General features: G+C 41.2%; 1 protein-coding gene across 3 annotated transcripts in view; it reads right to left on the reverse strand.

Moving 5' to 3' along the window:
* LOC117430504 (collagen alpha-6(IV) chain-like) overlaps positions 1 to 20,692 on the reverse strand; it is a 105,692-nt gene that overhangs the window by 22,593 nt on the left and 62,407 nt on the right. For all 3 annotated transcript variants that reach the window (XM_058989066.1, XM_058989063.1, XM_058989065.1), the window contains 18 exons: positions 20,023 to 20,157; positions 19,644 to 19,688; positions 18,595 to 18,711; positions 17,652 to 17,717; positions 15,368 to 15,403; positions 15,129 to 15,191; positions 14,485 to 14,520; positions 13,671 to 13,712; positions 9,767 to 9,868; positions 7,724 to 7,777; positions 6,878 to 6,940; positions 6,158 to 6,202; positions 5,700 to 5,753; positions 5,395 to 5,464; positions 4,412 to 4,519; positions 3,887 to 4,036; positions 2,189 to 2,290; positions 906 to 1,069 (listed from right to left, as the gene is read on the reverse strand). In XM_058989066.1, coding sequence (XP_058845049.1) covers positions 906 to 1,069; positions 2,189 to 2,290; positions 3,887 to 4,036; positions 4,412 to 4,519; positions 5,395 to 5,464; positions 5,700 to 5,753; positions 6,158 to 6,202; positions 6,878 to 6,940; positions 7,724 to 7,777; positions 9,767 to 9,868; positions 13,671 to 13,712; positions 14,485 to 14,520; positions 15,129 to 15,191; positions 15,368 to 15,403; positions 17,652 to 17,717; positions 18,595 to 18,711; positions 19,644 to 19,688; positions 20,023 to 20,157 — 1,452 coding nt within the window. The remainder of the gene's footprint in view (positions 1 to 905; positions 1,070 to 2,188; positions 2,291 to 3,886; positions 4,037 to 4,411; positions 4,520 to 5,394; positions 5,465 to 5,699; positions 5,754 to 6,157; positions 6,203 to 6,877; positions 6,941 to 7,723; positions 7,778 to 9,766; positions 9,869 to 13,670; positions 13,713 to 14,484; positions 14,521 to 15,128; positions 15,192 to 15,367; positions 15,404 to 17,651; positions 17,718 to 18,594; positions 18,712 to 19,643; positions 19,689 to 20,022; positions 20,158 to 20,692) is intronic.

A 20,692-nucleotide genomic window follows, 5' to 3' on the forward strand; every position in this document is an offset into this window, starting at 1 on the left:
AACCCTGCAGCTCAGCGCTGTTACTTTTAAATCCGGATACATATTGTAGCAGTATGTAAAATTCCCCATCAACACCCCAACAGCAAAATGAAATCAAAATGTCACCCATGCACAGGACTGCGTAAAACAGAAAAAGCAATGCAATTTAGCAAAAGATTAAAAAAACAACAAAAAACACTTTCCAGAATTAAAACAGTATCTAAAGTCAGAATTCAAAATTGCAGAATACAGTGCTCGATAAGGCCCTAATGTTACAGTTCACTTGCAAATGAAAATGCACAAACGCAACTAAAGATCACAGATTAAAAAAAAAATGCATCACAGTATCTAAAACTGTTTAATGATGAACTGTTTTACATTACTGTAGCTTGTCTCGTTCGCTTTTTTTTTGCTGTATTTTCATCATGTGAAACTGAAGGAAGCTCTGTGAAACTGCACAATCAAGACAGACTGATTTGGCATGCAAGAAAAAAAAAGAAAACACGGGCTGTGAAGGATAAAGTACATTGTAACATTGAAGAGTGGGCTTTGTATCAGAAAACTGGTGACAGCGTCGGAAATCGCGTGTGACGGGTTAAGTGCATTAATTTGTTACATATATATATAATGGGGATTGATTTTATTCTTAATACAAGGGTGGTAAAACGCGACTGACGTGTATCTGGGTAACGGATATCCAAGTGCTAACTGTACAATGTTTTTTTTTTTGTTTCAAACATCATTTATGCATCGGCTTCCTTTGCATAATATTTTCGGTCAAAATTCTGTTATATGACCCAATATGACTGAATATGTTTCAAGCAGTGTTTGATGGAGTATTGATCCCAGCACCACTTGTTAAGCACCCTAAGGAGCCGGCTTCAGGAGAGGGGTCTGTCCTCCTCTTCGTTCCACCTGTGACTTACTGGAGGGCCTGCTGGTCCAGCCTGGCCGCCTGATCCTCGGTCTCCAGTAATTCCCTTCACTCCAGGAAAGCCAGGTGTACCGGGTGAGCCCTGGAGCCCAGGGCTGCCCTGGAAGTTGAAATTGTTATCCCCTCTTCCTTGGCAGAGGCAGTCACCTGGGTCTCCTACAAAATTCAAGAGGTTTTAGTACAGTATTTAACATACTGCATCCCCTGTCAAGAACATAGAAACAGCGCATCATGGGCTCAGTCCTCAAAGCGCTTCCTCTCGTCTGTAATCTACTATTCTTTTATAAGTAAAATAAACGAGTTAACAAATTTGTGAGATTGCTTAAGCCAGGGGTTCCTAAACTGTTCCAAGGAGGGCCGCCACACACACAGACATATTCCCTCCGACACCTGCTTAAACTGAGGTGTTTTTATAGCCTTTCCAAAAATATACAGTAGTGTGCAAATTTATTAGAACAGCTCAAGATGTGTTATTAATATCCTTTATATATCCACCTGCATAAAAACCTCAGTAATCAGTGATACAGACACACTAGGCACTCATATGTTAAAATGTTAGACCACTCTGTGCTTTAATTAGGAATCTTAAAACAACTTCTAAAAAAAGTCTCATGCATTTTACCATTTGTGGCTATGTGTTCCTTTTCTCTTACTATTTTAAATTAATTGCACATGTGGCCTATTAGTCATCAATTAAATTAGACAACCACTAATTTGCCTATTTTGACAATTTTCCAAGATTTTCAGTTAAAGTGGTTTGATTTCATATGCACAACAAATAACAACTAAAAAAGCAATGGGGTGCTGTAATAAACGTGCACACGACTATGAGGAGATTTACCAGAGTAAGCACTGAAAATATACCCAGAGATGTGTCAATACCAGCAGTCCATACCGGATGTAATTTCACATGTAAAAATAAACAAATTGCAGATTCGTCACAAAACCACACAGTTTTATACATATTAACAGAATGTATAGACAAAGGGTGCTGTTTCCTGGATCCCCCTCTCACTTCCTGTGCTCACTGCCTGGTCCCAGCCTCACTATGGAAGACCAACAGCAACCTTTAGGGTTAGCTCTAAAACAACAGCACGGTACTTCAGCAATTGTCATACCTTCCTTTTAACGCTTAAAAAAACCTGAACAAACAAGTAGAACCCCTGCTCAAGGATAAATGGTAACAGTGATAATGCCGCCATTAATAATGCATGCTAGGATTGTGAAGCTGCACTCAGCACTCTCTAATGTTCTAATGGCGAAGGTCCCCGTTACCTTGGAGCCCGCTTGGCCCTGGGCTCCCAGGAGGCCCTCGACCTCCAGGTAATCCTGGCTGTCCCGGGTCTCCCAGAAGAATCTGGGGCTGCTGTCCTGGACCTGGAAGACGGAGATGGTATTAAGTCAGGACCCAGCCAGGGCATTACAGCCATGTACAAGTGGCAAGCGCTGTGTAATTATCAAGGTTGTCTTTCTTTTCCCAGAGCTCTGAAAAGTTTCCTTCCCCTTCCTCCTCCTTGCCTACAGTCACCTAGCACAACTCGAGGGAGAGAAGCCCAGCTTCGATTACAGTCACCTAGCACAGTTCGAGGGAGAGAAGCCCAGCCTCGATTACAGTCACCTAGCACAGTTCGAGGGAGAGAAGCCCAGCCTCGATTACAGTCACCTAGCACATCTCGAGGGAGAGAAGCCCAGCCTCGATTACAGTCACCTAGCACAGTTCGAGGGAGAGGCGGCCAGCCTCGATTACAGTCACCTAGCACAGCTCGAGGGAGAGAAGCCCAGCCTCGATTACAGTCACCTAGCACAGTTCGAGGGAGAGAAGCCCCTCCTCCTTGACTACAGTCACCTAGCACAGCTTGAGGGAGTTCTGCCACCTACTGGAACAAAGAAGCACTGCAAGAACCATCTTTACCTAGAACTGCTCAACAAAAACGTGTTGCAGCAGCTTCGTAATGAACCGTCCCTACATTTCCTTTCTTCGTGGATTTTAGGAGCTCTGGTCAATGCACTGGTCAGTTTGTATTAGCCATGTTGCAACGCACAGTAGATTAACAAATCTAAACTGCACAACGATTTGCTGGTGGACGTATTCCTCTTGGCATTTCGGAATGACAAAATACGTCTCATGCTTTAGTCAGAGTCCAAGAAGGGAAGGGCTATGGATCAACAGTCACTGCAATACAATGAACGAATGACACTGCATAACCTATTGTTTTCGACTCTTATATAAAGCATGATGTTTGGTTAGTCTTGGTTGGTTTGAATATTACAGCGGTGACTGCAATATTTCAGTTCTGCCGGATACCTTTGACAATGCCACCGTCTGGGCCAATGGAGACCACCTGGCACTCTGAAGAGTTGACTTGATAGAAAAGAAAGGTAAGAAGAAAGCGTCCATTCAAATTCTTCTGTATGACATTACAGGGTAGACTTAGATTGATGTTCTTTTGATATAGTCTGCACTAATAAAAAGGAAACTTTCAAACTTGTGCACAGCTTCCACCAGAGGTTCACAATTCATGAACCGCAAGCAGGTCAAAAACAAAGATCTCCCTCTCTCCGCAATCACGAATTAGCTACTTTACTTTCACCTGAAGAAGAGACCTTAAGGTCTCGAAAGCTTGTGATTAATTATTATTTAGTTAATCCAATAAAAGGTATCACATCTCCTTCTCTTTGAAGATAATTTGAAAGAAAAGTCTGTTAAAAAGCTGCATTTCTGAAGATGCTACCTCTACAGATACTCTCTAACACTCACTAACATTTACACACTCTCTCTAAATATAACCATTTCATATGTTCCTTTACTCTCAAGTTAAATGAAATGTCATATTGCATGTCCCTTACACAGCTCAACTGAAGGTGATAACTGTTTTAAAAGTTTTGATTATAACTGGAAGGTGATTGTATTTGAGACAGTCGGTGTGGTGTAGGGGTGCAAGGCACATTTCTACCCCCCTTACAGTGACTTACGGCTGGTCCCGGGGAGTCCAGGTGGGCCGGGGGATCCTAGGGCTCCCGGTTTCCCAGGGGAGCCAGGTGTTCCGAAGGCAGGTCTCCCAGAGTCTCCTTTTTCTCCTTTGGCTCCCGAGACACCGGGGAAACCTGGGGTGCCTGGTGGACCTGCAGAACAAATGCATCGTGTGTTAAATCATAAAAAATACAAGGACTTCTATTAATGATTTATTTCTAGTTTTTAAACATATCAACACGTGGTACATTTCTAAATCAGCTGGCACATACATGCGAGCTTTCAAGATCACAAAAGTCTCTTCTTCAGGTGAGAACTGGAAACTGACAACTCAAAACAGATGAAATATCTTTGCCAATTTACACTTCTCGTTTACGGTCTTGAAAGCTAGCGTGTTCATTGTAACATATCTGAGCTGATCTTATTAAAACAGTATCCTTGTTCCTACATCGAAGACGCTCCAGTCCAGTATGTAAGAATGGCATGTCTGTGTGTTGGTATGCAAGTATGACACGGCTTTGTGCTACCTGGGGTGGCTGGGAGCCCCGGCAGGCCTGGCTGTCCTGGCAGCCCATTGAACCCTCGATCACCTCGGATTCCTGGAGTCCCGTCCTGGCCTGGATCTCCTGGAGGGCCTTTGGAGGAACAACAAGCAGAAGCAATTAGAACAGGGAGGAAGAGCCCCTTTAAACACAGCGCAGTTCAAACCTCACCTGACCAGCGTACAGAAATGCTGAGGGGGAACATCACTCACTTAAGAGGCATTCTCTGCTATTGAGGTACCAAAGTGAAATTCAAACAAATGGATTCACTTTTAATCAACAACCAAATGTTGAGATTAAAATATACCGTGGACAGTAAGAAAACGAATGCATTCACTGCATATGGAAGAACTGCTTTGAATTCTTTCACTTGAAACATTCTAGTTATGGATTCGTCTCGCAATACAAATGTAGATTTAACAACGTATAACAATTCCCAATTGAAATATATACCAGTTTAAAAACATTTTTCATAACGGGTTTGGAATTTATCTTACTCTACTTTTTAGGCTAGGTTTGAATGTTACATTGGACAGACTCTTTTTGTACCTACATAGCAGAGCTTAAACCACTAGGGGCAGTATGCTGTATAAACTACTTATCTTAGTACTTCGTTAGCAGTACCAATAGCTCTTCTAAGCTACATTGAGGTAAGTAGCTCATATAGAATACAAACTAGCTTACTGACACATTAGATTGTTTGTGTAATATTAATGATAGCTCATATATAGAATCTGACTTAAGTATTAAAATAACCTGATCTCACTTGCAAAATGTCACCACAGTGCCATATTTCATTTGTCTTTGATAATCTTAAAGCAGGGTGCGATTTGCCGTTGGCACACGTATCCTAAACAGCACATGAAGTATTGTGTGAAAGAACACAGTGTGGGTTAACAGAAAGACCTGGAATGAACCAGACTGCTCTGCAATGGGAGTCTCATCCCATCCTGGTTGCTGATATGTACCTTTTACAGAAGCTCCGTCTCCGTTATAATATACAGATGTACCAGGTGGACCAGCTTCCCCTGGGAAACCCTAAAGAAGAATGCAATAAATCACAGTTTACTTTGGATCAATAAACATAATCTTAAACATCTGCAACCCAACTCTAAACAGCATGGTAATCTCTCACCCTCGCCATCACACTGGCTTTGACTTGGTTTACTGCTTGCATAATTGGAAATGGAAAATCAAAAAATATACAATTTTTGCTCTGCCAGTCACTGGGAATTCCCACTGCTACAGCACAGTAAGCACCTCAAATCATTACCTTTCGTCCTGGTATCCCATCTCTCCCTGGTTGCCCAGGGAAGCCTGGTTGACCCTGTTAAGGAAATTAAACAAAATTCAGTCACACTGGAGAAGGCTTACTGTACATTATCACTGTTTGAATGTACAGTATGTATAACTAGGTGTGTACTGGATGATTTGAGTGTAGCTCCAGAACTTTGCAATGTAAACCAAACTGACAACTTGATGTAAATGGTGTCAATTGCCCATTTGATTCACATACCAAAAAAAATTACCTTCTGAAAAAAGCTCTCCCCTTATAAAGGACAGATTTGGTTGGTCTCTTGACTAGGATTTCACTGTATAAAGATGGACGTGCCATACTTCAAATTCAAATTCAGCATTCGGCTCTAGAAACCACATCCAGTGCTGATGTCAGACATTAGTACTATAAACAAATAAAAACACAAGGAAAACAAACTGGCTCGTGAACCATACCTTTCCTCCTGGAAAGCCAGGCTGTCCATCTAATCCAGCCGGTCCCTGTGTAAAAAAAAAAAAAGACGATCGTGAGAAATGCCCCATTTAGTTTCTTTGCAAGTTCCTGTAAATGAACTGAAAGCGTATATAGCTTAATACCAATGTTAATACCAAGTGTCATTGGATAAGCAGCTCTGCAGATACAGTACATGCTAAAATGTAGGTGTGACATACACACACACACCCCATATATTCCCATAACTTGATATTCTCACTAACATAATCTAAACAACGATAATGCCAGGTTTCATTACACTGGATAAATTATATGGATGTGAAGTGTAGACACATGCATATGACTGCCTCCACTACATCTCCTTCATCACCACTGGGGGATATAAAACACTTCATTAACTTCCACAATGAAAATACACACTTTAGGTCAAAGAAATAATGAACAATAATGTGTTTAATTTGGCAAGGCCTCTTTTAACGAGTCTTCACAGCGTAAATCTGGGGGGTCTCTTTTGCCCTGGTTTTAAACAGATGCATGCTTGAAGACCAGCCTCCTCAATGTGACTCACATATTGGGTTGAGAGAACAGGAGACAGTCTGGAGGTGTCCACCCACTTGATGAAATATATCATTTAAGTGAACCTTTTTTACTACTCAGAGGGGTGATATTGAAATTAACAGAAGTGCTCTTGGACACAAACAGAATAAAGAAATATTTCTTACCCGAAGTCCTGGCAGCCCAATGATGCCCTTTTCACCCAGCTCGCCACCTCCCCCATAGTGCCCCTGTAACAATTACAAATACCTCTTCACAGTGAGCCAGTAAGGGGTAAATAAACCTATCAGAGATTCCGTTCAAGTGCCTGACACTGCCCCCTTGCTCTCGTCTCAGGAACAGCACTGCACTGTGTGTGTAATTAGAGATCTGCTGAGGCCTAAAGTTAAAATCCGATCCAAACCCAACCAAACAAATCTGAACCCAACCCGAGACCTTTGAAATATTGGCATTCCCAAATCGACCCGACCATCTCCACAAACATCAATTCCAAACATACGCTACTGAAACCAAGTACCTTCCATGCAGAGTCTATTCCCGATTTCCAGTTAAAAAGAAAAAAAATCCCTCTCCATTAATCAAATCTCATTTACTTCCTTTCCTAGTAATCCAACACTGCATGATTTTAAAGAAGACAACAACAGGCCTCTTCAAAACTTTGTTACCATAAACAGCCACACAGAAGATGCTCTTGCAAATTCGCATCCTCATTTTGGTCAAGCTTATAGCATATCAAATCACAAAATTAACGTCCAACAATAAATATTACACCACGTCTATGGCTTTTAAAACAGTAACGATAGGACTAACTGTAAAGTCGTCTCTTACAGTAATCCAAACGTATTTTGGATTTGTGATATCAGTTTACTGCTACACTTACGTTTACTGCTCTCCATCGTACACATTTTTGGTTCACTGAAGTACAATTCCAAAGTAACACAGGTAGGTATACACAAGCTTCTACAGCTTACGGAAGTCCTTCAGTATAACACAGTTATATATGACATGCTCACCGGTAGTCCAGGAAGACCAGGTTGCCCAGGATAGCCAAAGCTGCCCGGCTCGCCCTAAGAGAGGAGAGGATGATGAATTTCAAAGGGAGAAGGAACAGGGGCTCCTGAGCAATGTCTTCACATGCTCTGCCCACTGACAGACGGCTAAAACTCGTGCTTTACAAAACAAAAGCCTGGGGTTAAACAGCTCAACAGGCAAGTTAGAATTCAGCACAGATTTTCCTTAGCAACGACACTAATGGCAGCGACACTGTACTCCACTAGAGGCAGTGTCGATTAAGGAACTAACACCACCAACAACAACCAACAGTTTCAGTACCAGACAATTTTGTTTTTAAAATATATATTTTTCAATATGTCAAATTAGCTTTTTTGGAAGCTTAACCCTCAAAAGCCAAAATGAACCAAACATCATGTCATATTTCTACAGCTGCTGAATTTGAAAATTTAAAAATAAAAAGTCAAAATAAAAGTTAGGTTGGTTAGTTCAGTTTGGCATATAAATCATTAAAAAATTTATGACAAATAATAATTTAAAAACATGTCAGCAGTTGTAATATTGTGACATACGCTTCCCTCCAGTAAGTGTTGGCACACATGAATAAATGCTGAACAGCTTGTGCTGTTTCTGCACTGCTGACACCACGACTTCACACCTCATTGAACCTCATGCCAACCTTGCAGGCACATTCCTACAAATCTGCTTATATTTGAGTGGACAGGGGGTATTCACTTGTCCCAATACTTATATAAAAGGTAGCATAAAGATTGGTTCACTTTGTGATGCGGGTACCCACATCAGGTCTCATCCCCCTAACTAAGGGAGCCTAAAACAATAATTAAAACATTCACATAAAAAAAAAAAAAAACACACACACACACACACACACACCATAGACAATGGTATGGAAGATATGAAATTAAAATGAATCCTTCCCAATGCATCCCTCCTCCCCTCTCCCCGCCCCCCGGCCCACCTCACCCAGTCAAGTCGTTTTTAACCCTTAAGCAGACTGGAGCTCGTCAATCTCTGTGAGAGTCCGTGAGGCGATTCCTCCAGCTCCTGTTCTCACAAACCTTTACTCCTTTGTCCCCCTTGGGAAAGCCCACAAACTCCACTATGTCAACGGCCAGCGGCTGGCCTGGATCACCGGGCAGGCCCACGTCTCCCTGGATACAGTAACCAAGCAAGGGGTTAGTTTACTCTGGGGGCCGCAGGGATGGCAGTGCTCTGGGTAAAGGGACACTGAAGCAGGGCAGGAGGCAGAGGGGCTGTTTAATTCCAACCCTGGGAGTGTGCGTGTCAGGGCAGCCTGTACTCGACATACGCTTTGACTGCATTGCATAGTCCTGGATCTGAACTATAGCGCTTGCAGTAAAATACTGGGCAGAAGTGGTTCCTCTCATTGTTATATCATCCTCACTAGTATTATTTTGATTGATTTCTTTTCCAAGACTACTATGTCTCCCATTTATATACAATCTTATTGTATGACTTGTATTGTAACACTTGAATGTATTTGTATTTGCTTGCGATTGTAAGTCGCCCTGGATAAGGGCGTCTGCTAAGAAATAAATAATAATAAAATAATAATTTATCCTGAAGATCCTTTTACTTCCTTCAAGGTAATAGCAAATGGTGGGCTAGGGAGTATAATATGGTAACAGAGGAAACAGAGACAGCTGTGGCAAAAATAAATGCCTTTCAAAGTGAAAACGAAGCACAGCATAGGGCGAATGCTAGGCCGACGAGAGGTAAGAAAACATTTTGCACCCATGATTAACCATGCATTGGACACTGACAATGAGTCAGAGGTAGTACAATGGGCAGTTGCAAAGGAAGGGGCTTTTTATTCATTGTTTTAAAGGTCTGACTGAATCATCAGTTGAAGAGTCAGTTTTCTCTTATTTTATGATACAAGGTGCGCTCCCGTGTCACATGCCTTGTTTCTGCACTGCCTGACCCTTTGACCCGGAGCGGGGTGGCTGCTCCCCTGACGTGCGATCCCCAAGGCCTGGGATCACCTCTCCAATCTGTGTTACCTTATCTCCTTTGAAGATAATGCTTACTGACGGCGCGCCTACGTAGGGTTCCGTCACTGGTTTCCCTGGGGGGCCAGGCTGGCCAGACTGGCCCACCTCTCCCTGAGATCCAGAGGAATACAATTAATCATTAGTTTTGTTTTTTAAAGAACAGAGGAACCCAGTCCCACGTCACAACTCTGGAGTCCTGAGACACACTGCCTACCGAACATTTACAATTCAAGAGCTCTGGGGTTTGTGGGTCTGTGTGTCTTTGTCAACTGGGTCAGCCTGGAACAGATTATGCACCTCACTGTGTTTTTAATAGGGAGGGGGGTAAAGGTTTCTACTCCCATTTAAGGTGTAATTAACTACTTTTAAGCAGAATAAGATTCTTAATTCAAAATTAAAGGAACAAGAGAAGTCAGTGCCTCTACTTCAAAGCGTTAGGGTAGGGAAAAGATCTCCTACAGCCTCTACCCATTCACGCACCCTAAATGATGCAGGATCAGCACTGAAAACGTGAATAAAGAGAATTAATGTACATTGTTTAGGTTGCGTAAACAGAGTATAGGAAGTTTTTTTACTTTTTTTTTTATTGAGGGATACCATTGCGCGCAAACATAATTAAGAACACCTTAAAGGGGAGTAAAAAAATAAATTAAATAAACTCACACTGTGTGGAATAAGACATTTCTCTCACAGCACATTATGAGAGCAGGGCCAGACAACGGATATGGTGATGAAAAGGGGAAGGTACAATTTCCAGTTGCCTGGCTTGCAGTCTGGTTGGGTGCTGCTCTCTTTCTCTATAGAAGACTGTACAGTAAATTGAGGGTTTGGCAACACTGATAAACCGCTCGTTCTGAAACGCCACTGAAGTGTTTGTGCTTACTTAATAGTGCCCAAGTTAAAATAATCGTATTGATAAAGCACACTTCAGTGAGCACCACCACTCCTGCTTCTGAATCCTTGTTCTTGTGTGTTTATCGTGTCACCAGAACCTCTTGGTTATTAGTGTCTGTTATTAGCCTCTTGTGCCTTTCACCTGTGGAGACCTGGGTTTGAATCCAACCTCCATCCATTTGTGTAATTAATAGAACGAACCCCACCGAATTCAGCTCAATTAGCAATCTCTGTTTGAGAGAGGCCCAGGACTGAGGGGTGTTCAGGTCAGGACTGCAGAGCTGTGAGGGAGGCCTACTGCCATTGTCACTAAACTAAAAGACTTGTTATGTACAGCTGGGTGTAAATTCGTTATTGTTTTTTTTTTTATTTTTTATTCTTAATAATATAATTCTGACCTATTCTTGCATTGCGATTACCACAGCATTCAATTGCACTCATGTCCCTACATAGCATCTTTGAATGGGTTGTCATGACGTTATGCTATAGTTGTTGTACAGGGTTAACAAAGTGTTTTTTTGCACATTGGACAGCAAAAACTTATATTTATTGTACAGGAAACTTGTTTGACATTAGCAGACCACAGGGGGCACCATATTTCTGTAGGTTCTGAATTAAAAAAATAAAAAATAAAAACACCACCAGGGGGCACTATACATCAGAATGTCACTATATACACATACAGAAATATATACACTGAATGTCAATGAAAAGTCTCTCTAAGATCCGCTTAAAAAATTGATATAGTACCAAAACAGTTTTCCTGTACAATAAACATCATTGGTATCCCTCTAAATTTATCAAGGAAATGAAATTAAGAAACAGCTTCAGCTGGCTTTCCCCTCTTCACCTCTCACAAATCGAATTGAACAAACTGGGGACCAATGTCTCTGAATAAGAGAACACAGCAGCAATGCTTTAGAACTGGCACACATGTCAAAGAGGCCTTTGTAGCTCCACTCTCAGTTAGTGTGTTTGGTGAACCATGCAGAAAAAGAGATCTGGGATTGGTGTTCAACATGCAAAAGTACAGAAACTCGCCCCTGCCAAACCCACACACCACCCCCGAAAGAACCCCCACCACCACCACAAAGCATTAAATCAAATGGAAATAAAATCACACATGATGCAGGAGCAGGTGATTCCAATACAATGCACAATTCAGTCAAAATGGCATCACTTTAGCAAACAATATGGCAGCTCATAGATTTAATAACAGTCATTTTTTGGACTTTTTTTGTTGTTGTTCTGCTTTTTGCTTTTTAAAACCGCTTGTGTTAAACAAATTCTAACATTGTAGCGAGGCTGTTTACTTATAAATCGTTGAACTGCCATGAACAATAAACACAGGAAACATTCCTCTAGCGCTGCATGATCGCTGTGTTAATATCTCGGACATGGCTGGGAAATTGACTGCAGTCTCTCCTGAATCACCTGGTCACACAATGGTCAGAACTTGCTTTAAGTGTCTCTGTCATTGCATTGTACTGAAGCCAAATTCTTTCTGGGGTTTGACCGGCTAGTTCAGGGGTCTGTAAAGATTGGCTCTAGCCTCTCATTTTTATTTTATAATGGAAAAAGTGTGTTGTACTTAAATGAATCTGTTTTTTTTTAATGATTTGGTTTAATGCAAATGAATGATAATTTCTGGTTTCTTTCTTTTTATAAACAAGGGTTTTTGAAAGGTGTTGTCTGATTGGTGGCATGCCTGTTGTGATACATTTATTTTATTCTCAGTTTTCTTCAGCCAAAGCTCACTGCTAATGTGTTGAGTTGACTGTTGCAAGCTGAAGGAAAATACAGAAATCAACTGTAAGCACATTATACTTTGAGATTTTTATTTTATTTTTTTAAGAATTTGGTCTTTACACATCTTGACAATGACCCTCAATAGAGCTCTCAGAATCATGTCAACCCTGGCAGGACACCTGGTACACCAAAGTGTAACCATTAACCAGTCCCCCGCAACACTGTGTCCCTTGTGAATGTAACAGTTGCATCAGTAAGGAATACTTATGTGGTATTTTCTTATAGGAACAGGGAGCAGATTGTTGCAGGGGGACAGGTTAATGGTTACACTCTGGTGTACTTGGAGGTCAGACGTGATTCTCAGAGCTCTATTGATGGCACAGGGGAGGTTTAAAAGGTTATTAGGATAAGGGGACTGAAACTGAAAATGATAAAGTGCATCTAAACAGTGGAAATTAGGATTGATGTTTGACCCCCACACCAAGTTGCTCATGTTTTTGTCTCTCTTGATTTGAAAAGGTGAATGTATTTTGGTTTGCAAAAACTAGCACAAAACATAACTTTCTTATTCATTTTCCATTTAACAACAAATCCCTGCAGCACTATAGTCATGTGACCAATAAATGAAAAGACAATCTTAAAAAAGGGAGGTGAATGAATGAATAAATAAATGCAACACATGATGGCTTTGAGGTAGATGAGTAAAAAAAAGTACAATTATTGGCAAGATGCATGGTGAAATCACACACGAGTGCAAGGGGAAGCCCTTCTTTGCAGTGATCAAAGTTTTCATGCAATAGATTATTCCTCTTCGACAGTCTGTCTAACTAGCAGCATCTACAATTATAGCAAAGACCCACCACCACACCAGCCAGGAATCCAGATTAAACACAATCACTATCTGAGAGAGCCCCACACCACATAAACACATGCACCACTCCCCTCTCCACCCCCATGCAAACCTCAGTATCTGTGGCGTTCTAAGTGCCACATATTACACGATATCATGGCAACGTTCTTTATGTCTCAGAATATTAAAGATGTCTGCAACAAACTAACCAATATAGAACATGCTTAATGATTTGTCGGGTATCAATATTGAATGCAGTGAAGTACAACAAGCCTCTGTTTAATGCCAGTTTGTTTTTCATTTCTCCTAATTGAAGGCCTGTATTTGCTGAACCACTGTATAATCACACAATGTTTAGGTAACATACAACCTGCATTCATAGTTAATCATTTCAGACATTTCATTTTCCACAGGACTTACCTTGTCTCCTCTTTCTCCCTGGAAACCAAGCCCCATGTTGCCCTAGAAAACAGTTTTCATATTTGTAGGCAGTATACAACCTTATCGTTTCAGAGAAATAGAACAGAACACAAGCAATGAAGATTCCAATCTAATTGCAGGTGCCCTTGGATAATAACAGCAGCATGTGACTTGGATGTTAAAATGTCATCGCACACTCTTGTTTAACCCGATATCAGTGCTGTATGTTAACACATGCCATCGGAAATCACCTTGGAACCAAACGGGACTCCTCGGTCTCAGTCTGAGCTTGTGTAGAAATATAAAATACGTGTTTGTCCTGCTCTCTTGTACACTCAATAAAGGAGCTCCATCTTGACTTATATAAGGGTAAAAAACAATTTCTCTTAAAAACACCCAATTGATTTAAATCTCACTTCTTACTTTCTAAATTAGATCGTTTTTATGAAATGGCTTCATTGTCCAGACCTGACTTGGTGAATTTCCTTTTTCTAAAAGGTGTCTGAATTCTGTGTTGAAATTCAGCGCTGCTTGTTTCACAGGCCCCAATGAGTCATGAGGCAAGTCCAAGGCTAGTGCCAATTGCAAACCTGTGACACCAGAGGCTATTGTAACAATCTTACCAGACAGAGGAAGACCATTCCTGATTCTGAGGTAAAACAATACAGCCAAGCAAAGTTGCCTAATGGCAGAAAGTACTGGTTTCTTCTCTTGTTAATTGGATTTTGCAGTGCTATATACAATTCTTCCATAACATCATACACAAAACTAAAAGAAACTAAGTCACACACAACATAGACAAATAAATACTTACAATAGGTCCTGGGAGGCCTGGAGGACCTGGTAAACCCTAAAAACAAACAAAGAACAAACCAGAACCATCGTTACTGAGGGTCTGAAGCCCTGTATTAGCTGAAGACAAGATACATGTCCCAACTGAACTCAGAAATCCCTTTCTGGTCTCAGCCTGCAGTGTTCCACAGTGATGTGTGTTCCAAGTCTGTTTGTTCAGTATCTGTAGTTTTGTTTGGGTGTTTTATGCAGGGAGATTCACTTACTCCATATCAGAAATATGTAAAGTTTTTCTTGAACAAATCAAAGTTGAATACCAAAATGCAAGTGTTTTCTTTTTTTGGTAATACGTTTACACAAAACTCTGAGGACCACTGTGGCTGTGGACTGCATCTCTAAAATGATAATACAAGTCCTCTCGAGTATGAAACGAGTTAATGAGGACGTAGTTTATAATCCAGCATATATTCTGACGATTAGGTTTTTTTCTGTTAAATCATGAAAGGAATTGAGAGACAACCAATATAAACAAACAATTAGGCCTCATTTACGGTACACCCTGTATACAGTATGTCAACTTTCAATCTACAACAGGTAAGAACACAAGTGGAACCAATGGTTTATAAAACAAGCTCCGACAACACAGTATCAATGCAGTGTACCTACCGCAGGACCAGTGCGACCTCTCGGACCAACCAGCCCTGGGAAGCCAGCTGGACCCCTCTCACCCTGAGGAGACACAACAGGAAACATCAAGGCATGAGATGTGTCTCTTCACCAGGCCCAGTGCTGAGAGGAAGCCGACAAACTGCCTTTAGCTCCCAAGACATTTACACGGCAAAAGAATACATAGTTATGGAAAAACAACAGTGCTCTGTGCTGCGGTATATATAAAAATGACTCACCGTCAAACCGTCTAGACCTGGCAGGCCCGACTCTCCCTGAAAATCAAGAGAAACACAAAACATTCTCAATCGCACACTCCCAAACAAAAGACTGCAGCACGGGGATTATCTGTGAACAACCGGGAGCAATAAAAAGATGTTCAGATTACTGCTTATTCACAAATAGCACTGTGTAGTAAGAGTTAGCAAGTCAAATATTTAGTGCAAAAATAAAAAAAATGCGAAGGGGTTAAGAGGAAGAAAAAGAAGAACAACAACATTTCAAACTTATGAAATTGAGCTAAAACCTAGATTTGAAAATAATGTATAAATGATGTCTATATAGTGAAAGATAAAATAAGGAAAACAAGAGATGGAAACAAGAAAGAAAAGAAACTTCCATTTACAGACTGTGCGTCTCACACACCCCACCTAGTGGTTAAAACCAGGAATGACAGAGCCGAGCTTGAAGTAGGGTTTCCACCTCGCAATGTCTGATATTTGATTTACAGCACAACCCAAAATGACACAGCAAATGTAACCATTCTGAGCTACTTCTAAGACACGTACAATTACACACACACATCAATCCAGATTGACAGTTCCTTAAGAGATAAATCAGCAAGCCATAGTAATTGCCTACAAAAACATTCTAGCAGATGAAAAGATCTGTTATCAGTTTTAAAAGCATTATCATCACACCCAAACCCTCTGTCCTCCCCTATCATTTCCATACCTTTCGTTTGTTACTGAATCCCTTCCACAGCACCCATATACATTACACACTGTAACACAGCTCCCTCCATCACTTGTGCCGACAGGCTCCAGCTGCATTAGAAACCCACTGCTTTGCAATCTCATCTACTGGCTGCTGAAGCAGAAGATTTCACCTCGATTATACTGGTTTGTCCAGTACATACAGTGTGGGGTGGAAATGTGTTGGTTGTCATAGGAGAGAAAATGTATTGGTAATCATGGGAGAGTAAGGTGTGTTGGGAACACGCAACCAGTATGCTTAGGTTTGAAATGACTGGAGAGATGAGGCACGGGCAGGAATGGAAGGAGTGATACGGTAGATTGGTTGTGTTTGAATGGAGAAAAATCTAGAGCATGAGGTTCTATTGATGATTAGTGAGAGGAGGGAAACAGACTGTGGTCACGTATGCTCTTAGCCACTACAATCTACATACAAGGCATGGAGGCGACACACTTAGAGAAGCTTTTTATACTTCCACCATCATCGTGGACCATCGACATGGCGTTGAGGGCTCTCTCTCCATGGGTTCAGGTAACCCAATCAATTGCCTATGTCTGTTAATACTAGAGGCACGTACTGTATCTAGACAATAACGTTCAATGTAGAATGCAGTGTGGGTATTTGTAACTGATAAATGGTAAACCTTGTTAATTTGAAACATGATTTGATCTCATCATTACAGCGTAACAGAGATCTTAATTCCATGCTATCTCAACGCATATTATTATACATAGTCATTTAACGCATGCATGGAGAAAACTATTATAACTTTTTTTTATTAATAAAAAGCAAGAATATATCTGATTTTCAGATAAATGTTCACCAGCAAACAAACAGTCGGACGAGCTCTAGTCCAGCAACACACAAGTACAGCACGTGTTGCTGGGTAGCTGCGTGAGGCTCCAAGTACAACACAATCATGTGTTCATTGTTGGACTTCTAGAAGTCGTTCACTGGTCACTCCCTCAAGTAGGAGGGGCTGTCTTGAATGAGCGAGTGACAAAGCAGGTGGCTCCATGGTTAATACCAGGGCTGCACTTAGTCTGTCCTCGTTAACCAATGCTGTGAAGAGACTTCCCTTTAAGGGAGAACAGCTGTTAACAGCTGTATCACCACTGTCTCAATCTGTCAGAAACCATGGTTACTGATTGAATTATGGGTCCTAATAGCTATCATTATTTATTTTAGTTTTTTTAAAGTCTACCTATTTTGTAATGACCAAGCTGACAAAATCTACAGGCTAGTGCTCATAGAAAAAAAAAGACAATTAAAAAAAAGGCAATTGGTAATTGAATATTACAATAGAAATGACCAGTGATTCTATAATGTACACTGTAAAGGAAACATTTAAGAGATCTAACCAATTTGTACATGATTATTGGAATCCTTTTTTCATTGTTTGTTTTTATTACCTGAGCACAAGAAGAAGAAATGTTATGAAGTTGTCGTGAAATTTAATTTGCATTTCCAGTCTTTATTTTCCAGCCTGAGGCTGTATGAAGCCTGCAGCTTGTAGTATTAATACTGGAGTTCAAGACCATTTCTTACCCTCAAACCAATGCCTCCTCCCCCAAAGACAGGCTCTCCTTTCTGACCTTTTGGACCAGTGGGACCCTGAATGGGGAGAGAACGAGAAGGGGATTAGCAACCCTGAACTACACTGCCTTTAATTGCTAGGTGACAGACAATGATAGTAATGAAAAAGAAAGCCGGTGTGTCATTTTAAAAGAGAAATGCACCATTTTGTAAGATATTAGGAGGGCTCTGACCAGTATACTCCAAACAGACTGAAGTCTAAAGAAAATATACTGGCAAATACTGTCCACATTAGAGAGAAGCTGCTATTGCAATAATTGTGTCAAATAAAGCCAACCCTCTTACGATACTGTCTTGAAAGCGGGTGGCTTAAAAGAGCGAGGGTCTGAAATACTAGTTATCTTCACAAAGGAATCCTTGTTGCTTCGAATCGCTTTGTATTCGAGTTTCAGTCATCTGTCTTCTCTCTGATACAACTGGTACAGAGTGCAACCATTAACGCCCGCAACACTGCCCCCAGTGGATGTAAGGAATACTGCATGTCTTCTGGGTGGTATTTCTTGCTGATGTATTTTTTACACTCATGAGGACAGTGCTGTGGGACGGCAGGTCCAGGGTTCTCATCTCCAAGCTGGACACACGTCTGAGAAACCTTGTGAGGCCACGGGGTGCTTCAAACTTCTAAGTTCTAGAGAAGTCCCCAGGATGACAAACGGATAATGATATACACAGTGCATCGAAACAGAAGCAGAATACATTGGTTCTGGATTACCTTGAATTTGTTATGCTCTGTACACCTGCATACAGATCTAGGAAAACTTGTTCAGTATAAAACTCTTCATCCCGGAGTCCTCTTTCAGTAAAGTTACTTACTTGCTGCTGAAAGAGTTTGAATCTGCACAAGATCAATATTTGGGATTATTAGGGGCAGGGGGCAGGTCACTGCAACACTTACTGGGAAGCCTGGTGATCCTTGGATCCCATCTCTCGCCCTAGTCCCGGTGTCTCCCATCGTCCCATTGCAGCCGTCCAGGCCTGGCAGACCCCTGGAGCCGCCCTGGCCAGGATGACCCTGTAAGCAGAGAAAGGAACAAGCTTGTGAAAACTACCAAAGAGCCCTGCTCAACATGACTCTTCCCAAGGAGCTGCCGTTTGAATGACAGCCTAGAGGATACAGCCATCTACACTTTGTTTCACTCATAAAAAGAACATTTAAACTAGCTGTCTTTCATATTTAAACACATTTGTATATAATATGTTTATTTTAAGCATAATGGATGGAATATATTACCTGTTGTAGAGCGTTTCAAGTTTTTTATTTCCATTGTGTTATCAGTGCGCATTTTACACCCAGAACACACACACACACACACACACACACACACACACACACACACACACACACACACACACATTACAAGGGTACTATATACTATTAGTTCTTTTCTTACAATACCAGGTACCAGAATACACATATCTGTATAAATCATACAGCTAAGAAATATTTCTAAAAGACACCACTAAGTTTTATTAATCCACTGTGTCAGTTGGAAAGGCATTCCCATACACTAGGTGCGAGATAACTGAAAAGCCAAAGAAAATACTTCATATGTATTTTAGGGTTTTGTCGTGTTTGTGATAACATAAAAAGAGATGGTGTTACAAATGCTATCTCTGAAATCATTTGGCAAATAAAGCAGGTGTAATGCCTGTTTTGTACATTAGGTGGCAGTAGTGTGTGATGTGAAACTCGCTGATTCAACAGGCAAAAATGAAGTGCATTTTTCTTCTTTTAATTCAAAACTATTTGTTGCTTATTTTCACTATTTAAAACATGATATTGTGCACATTGCTTATGGGGGCCCCGTTGGGACTCTATCTGGACATGGTTTAGAAACTTTACTTTTAGAAGTCTAACATGTTTTTACATTACTGTTAGAACATGTTAATCTGGTGAAAACATGAAAACAGAAATGACAAGGAAAGTGATATAGCAGCACTTACTGGAACGCCATTGACACCCGGAAATCCTGGAACACCCATTGGTCCCTGCAAACAGAAACAAACAGAAAATACAGCGATTCATTAAACACGTTATACAAAAAAAACACCTAACATTATAAAATCTCCTCTACTATATAATCCAATGATGAGACTTTTATTTCAGCCCCATCTGGTGGCCACATTATGTACTTCCAAATCTGACCTGTACTGGGGGTACAGTATACAGGTTTCAATGCAATCAAAGAAAAAGAAAGGACGGAAGGAAGAAAGAAAGAAAGAAAGAAAGAAAGAAAGAAAGAAAGAAAGAAAGAAAGATTAAATGTAATAAATCTGCTGTTCTGTCAATATACTTGAACTCAGTAGCAGCACAGACACCCACCTTGTCTCCTTTTGGGCCGCCTGGCCCTTGCAGTCCAGGGTGCCCCTTATCGCCCTTTGGTCCAGTTAACCCCTCTGGACCTTGAAACCCTGGGGGCCCCTCTGGCCCTTGAGGCCCCAAGGCACCTGGCCGACCCTGCAGACCACAAGAGAGAGAGAGAGAGAGAGAGAGAGAGAGAGAGAGAGAGAGAGTGACCTAATAGATAGAGGAAACGACGCACAAACAAAACAGTAGTTACCAAAGACCACACGTGGAGACCAAAGTGAAAAAGTTCTGAATTTCAGAACACAGCTACGTGGTGCATGTGTAACAGGACCGACGCTGCGTGTAATGTTGCACGCACTTTGGCTCAGTCCGTTTCAGAGGGGGCCGGGGGTGTTCAGGTCAAGGCAGGGCTGTAATGACGCTCGCTAGCACTGTGCCTGGCTGAAGCCAATGCCATTTCCCTCACTTAAAATTCACAAGCTGCAACAAACTGCAATAACATGTCCCAGCTGTGTCTTCATGGCTTTAATTAAGCCCAGGAACGAAAAACCAAGCAATGCGATGAGACTGAGGCATCGTAAAACAGTACAGGCCTCGTGATTTATTATTCTTTTTTTTACAATTGTTTCTGATCTTTAAGGATCACAAAGTAACATGACCTGGAAGCTAGAGGTGGAGCTCTGAA

This window comes from Acipenser ruthenus, chromosome 16, assembly GCF_902713425.1.
Source record: "Acipenser ruthenus chromosome 16, fAciRut3.2 maternal haplotype, whole genome shotgun sequence".
NCBI classification, from domain to species: Eukaryota; Metazoa; Chordata; class Actinopteri; order Acipenseriformes; family Acipenseridae; genus Acipenser; species Acipenser ruthenus.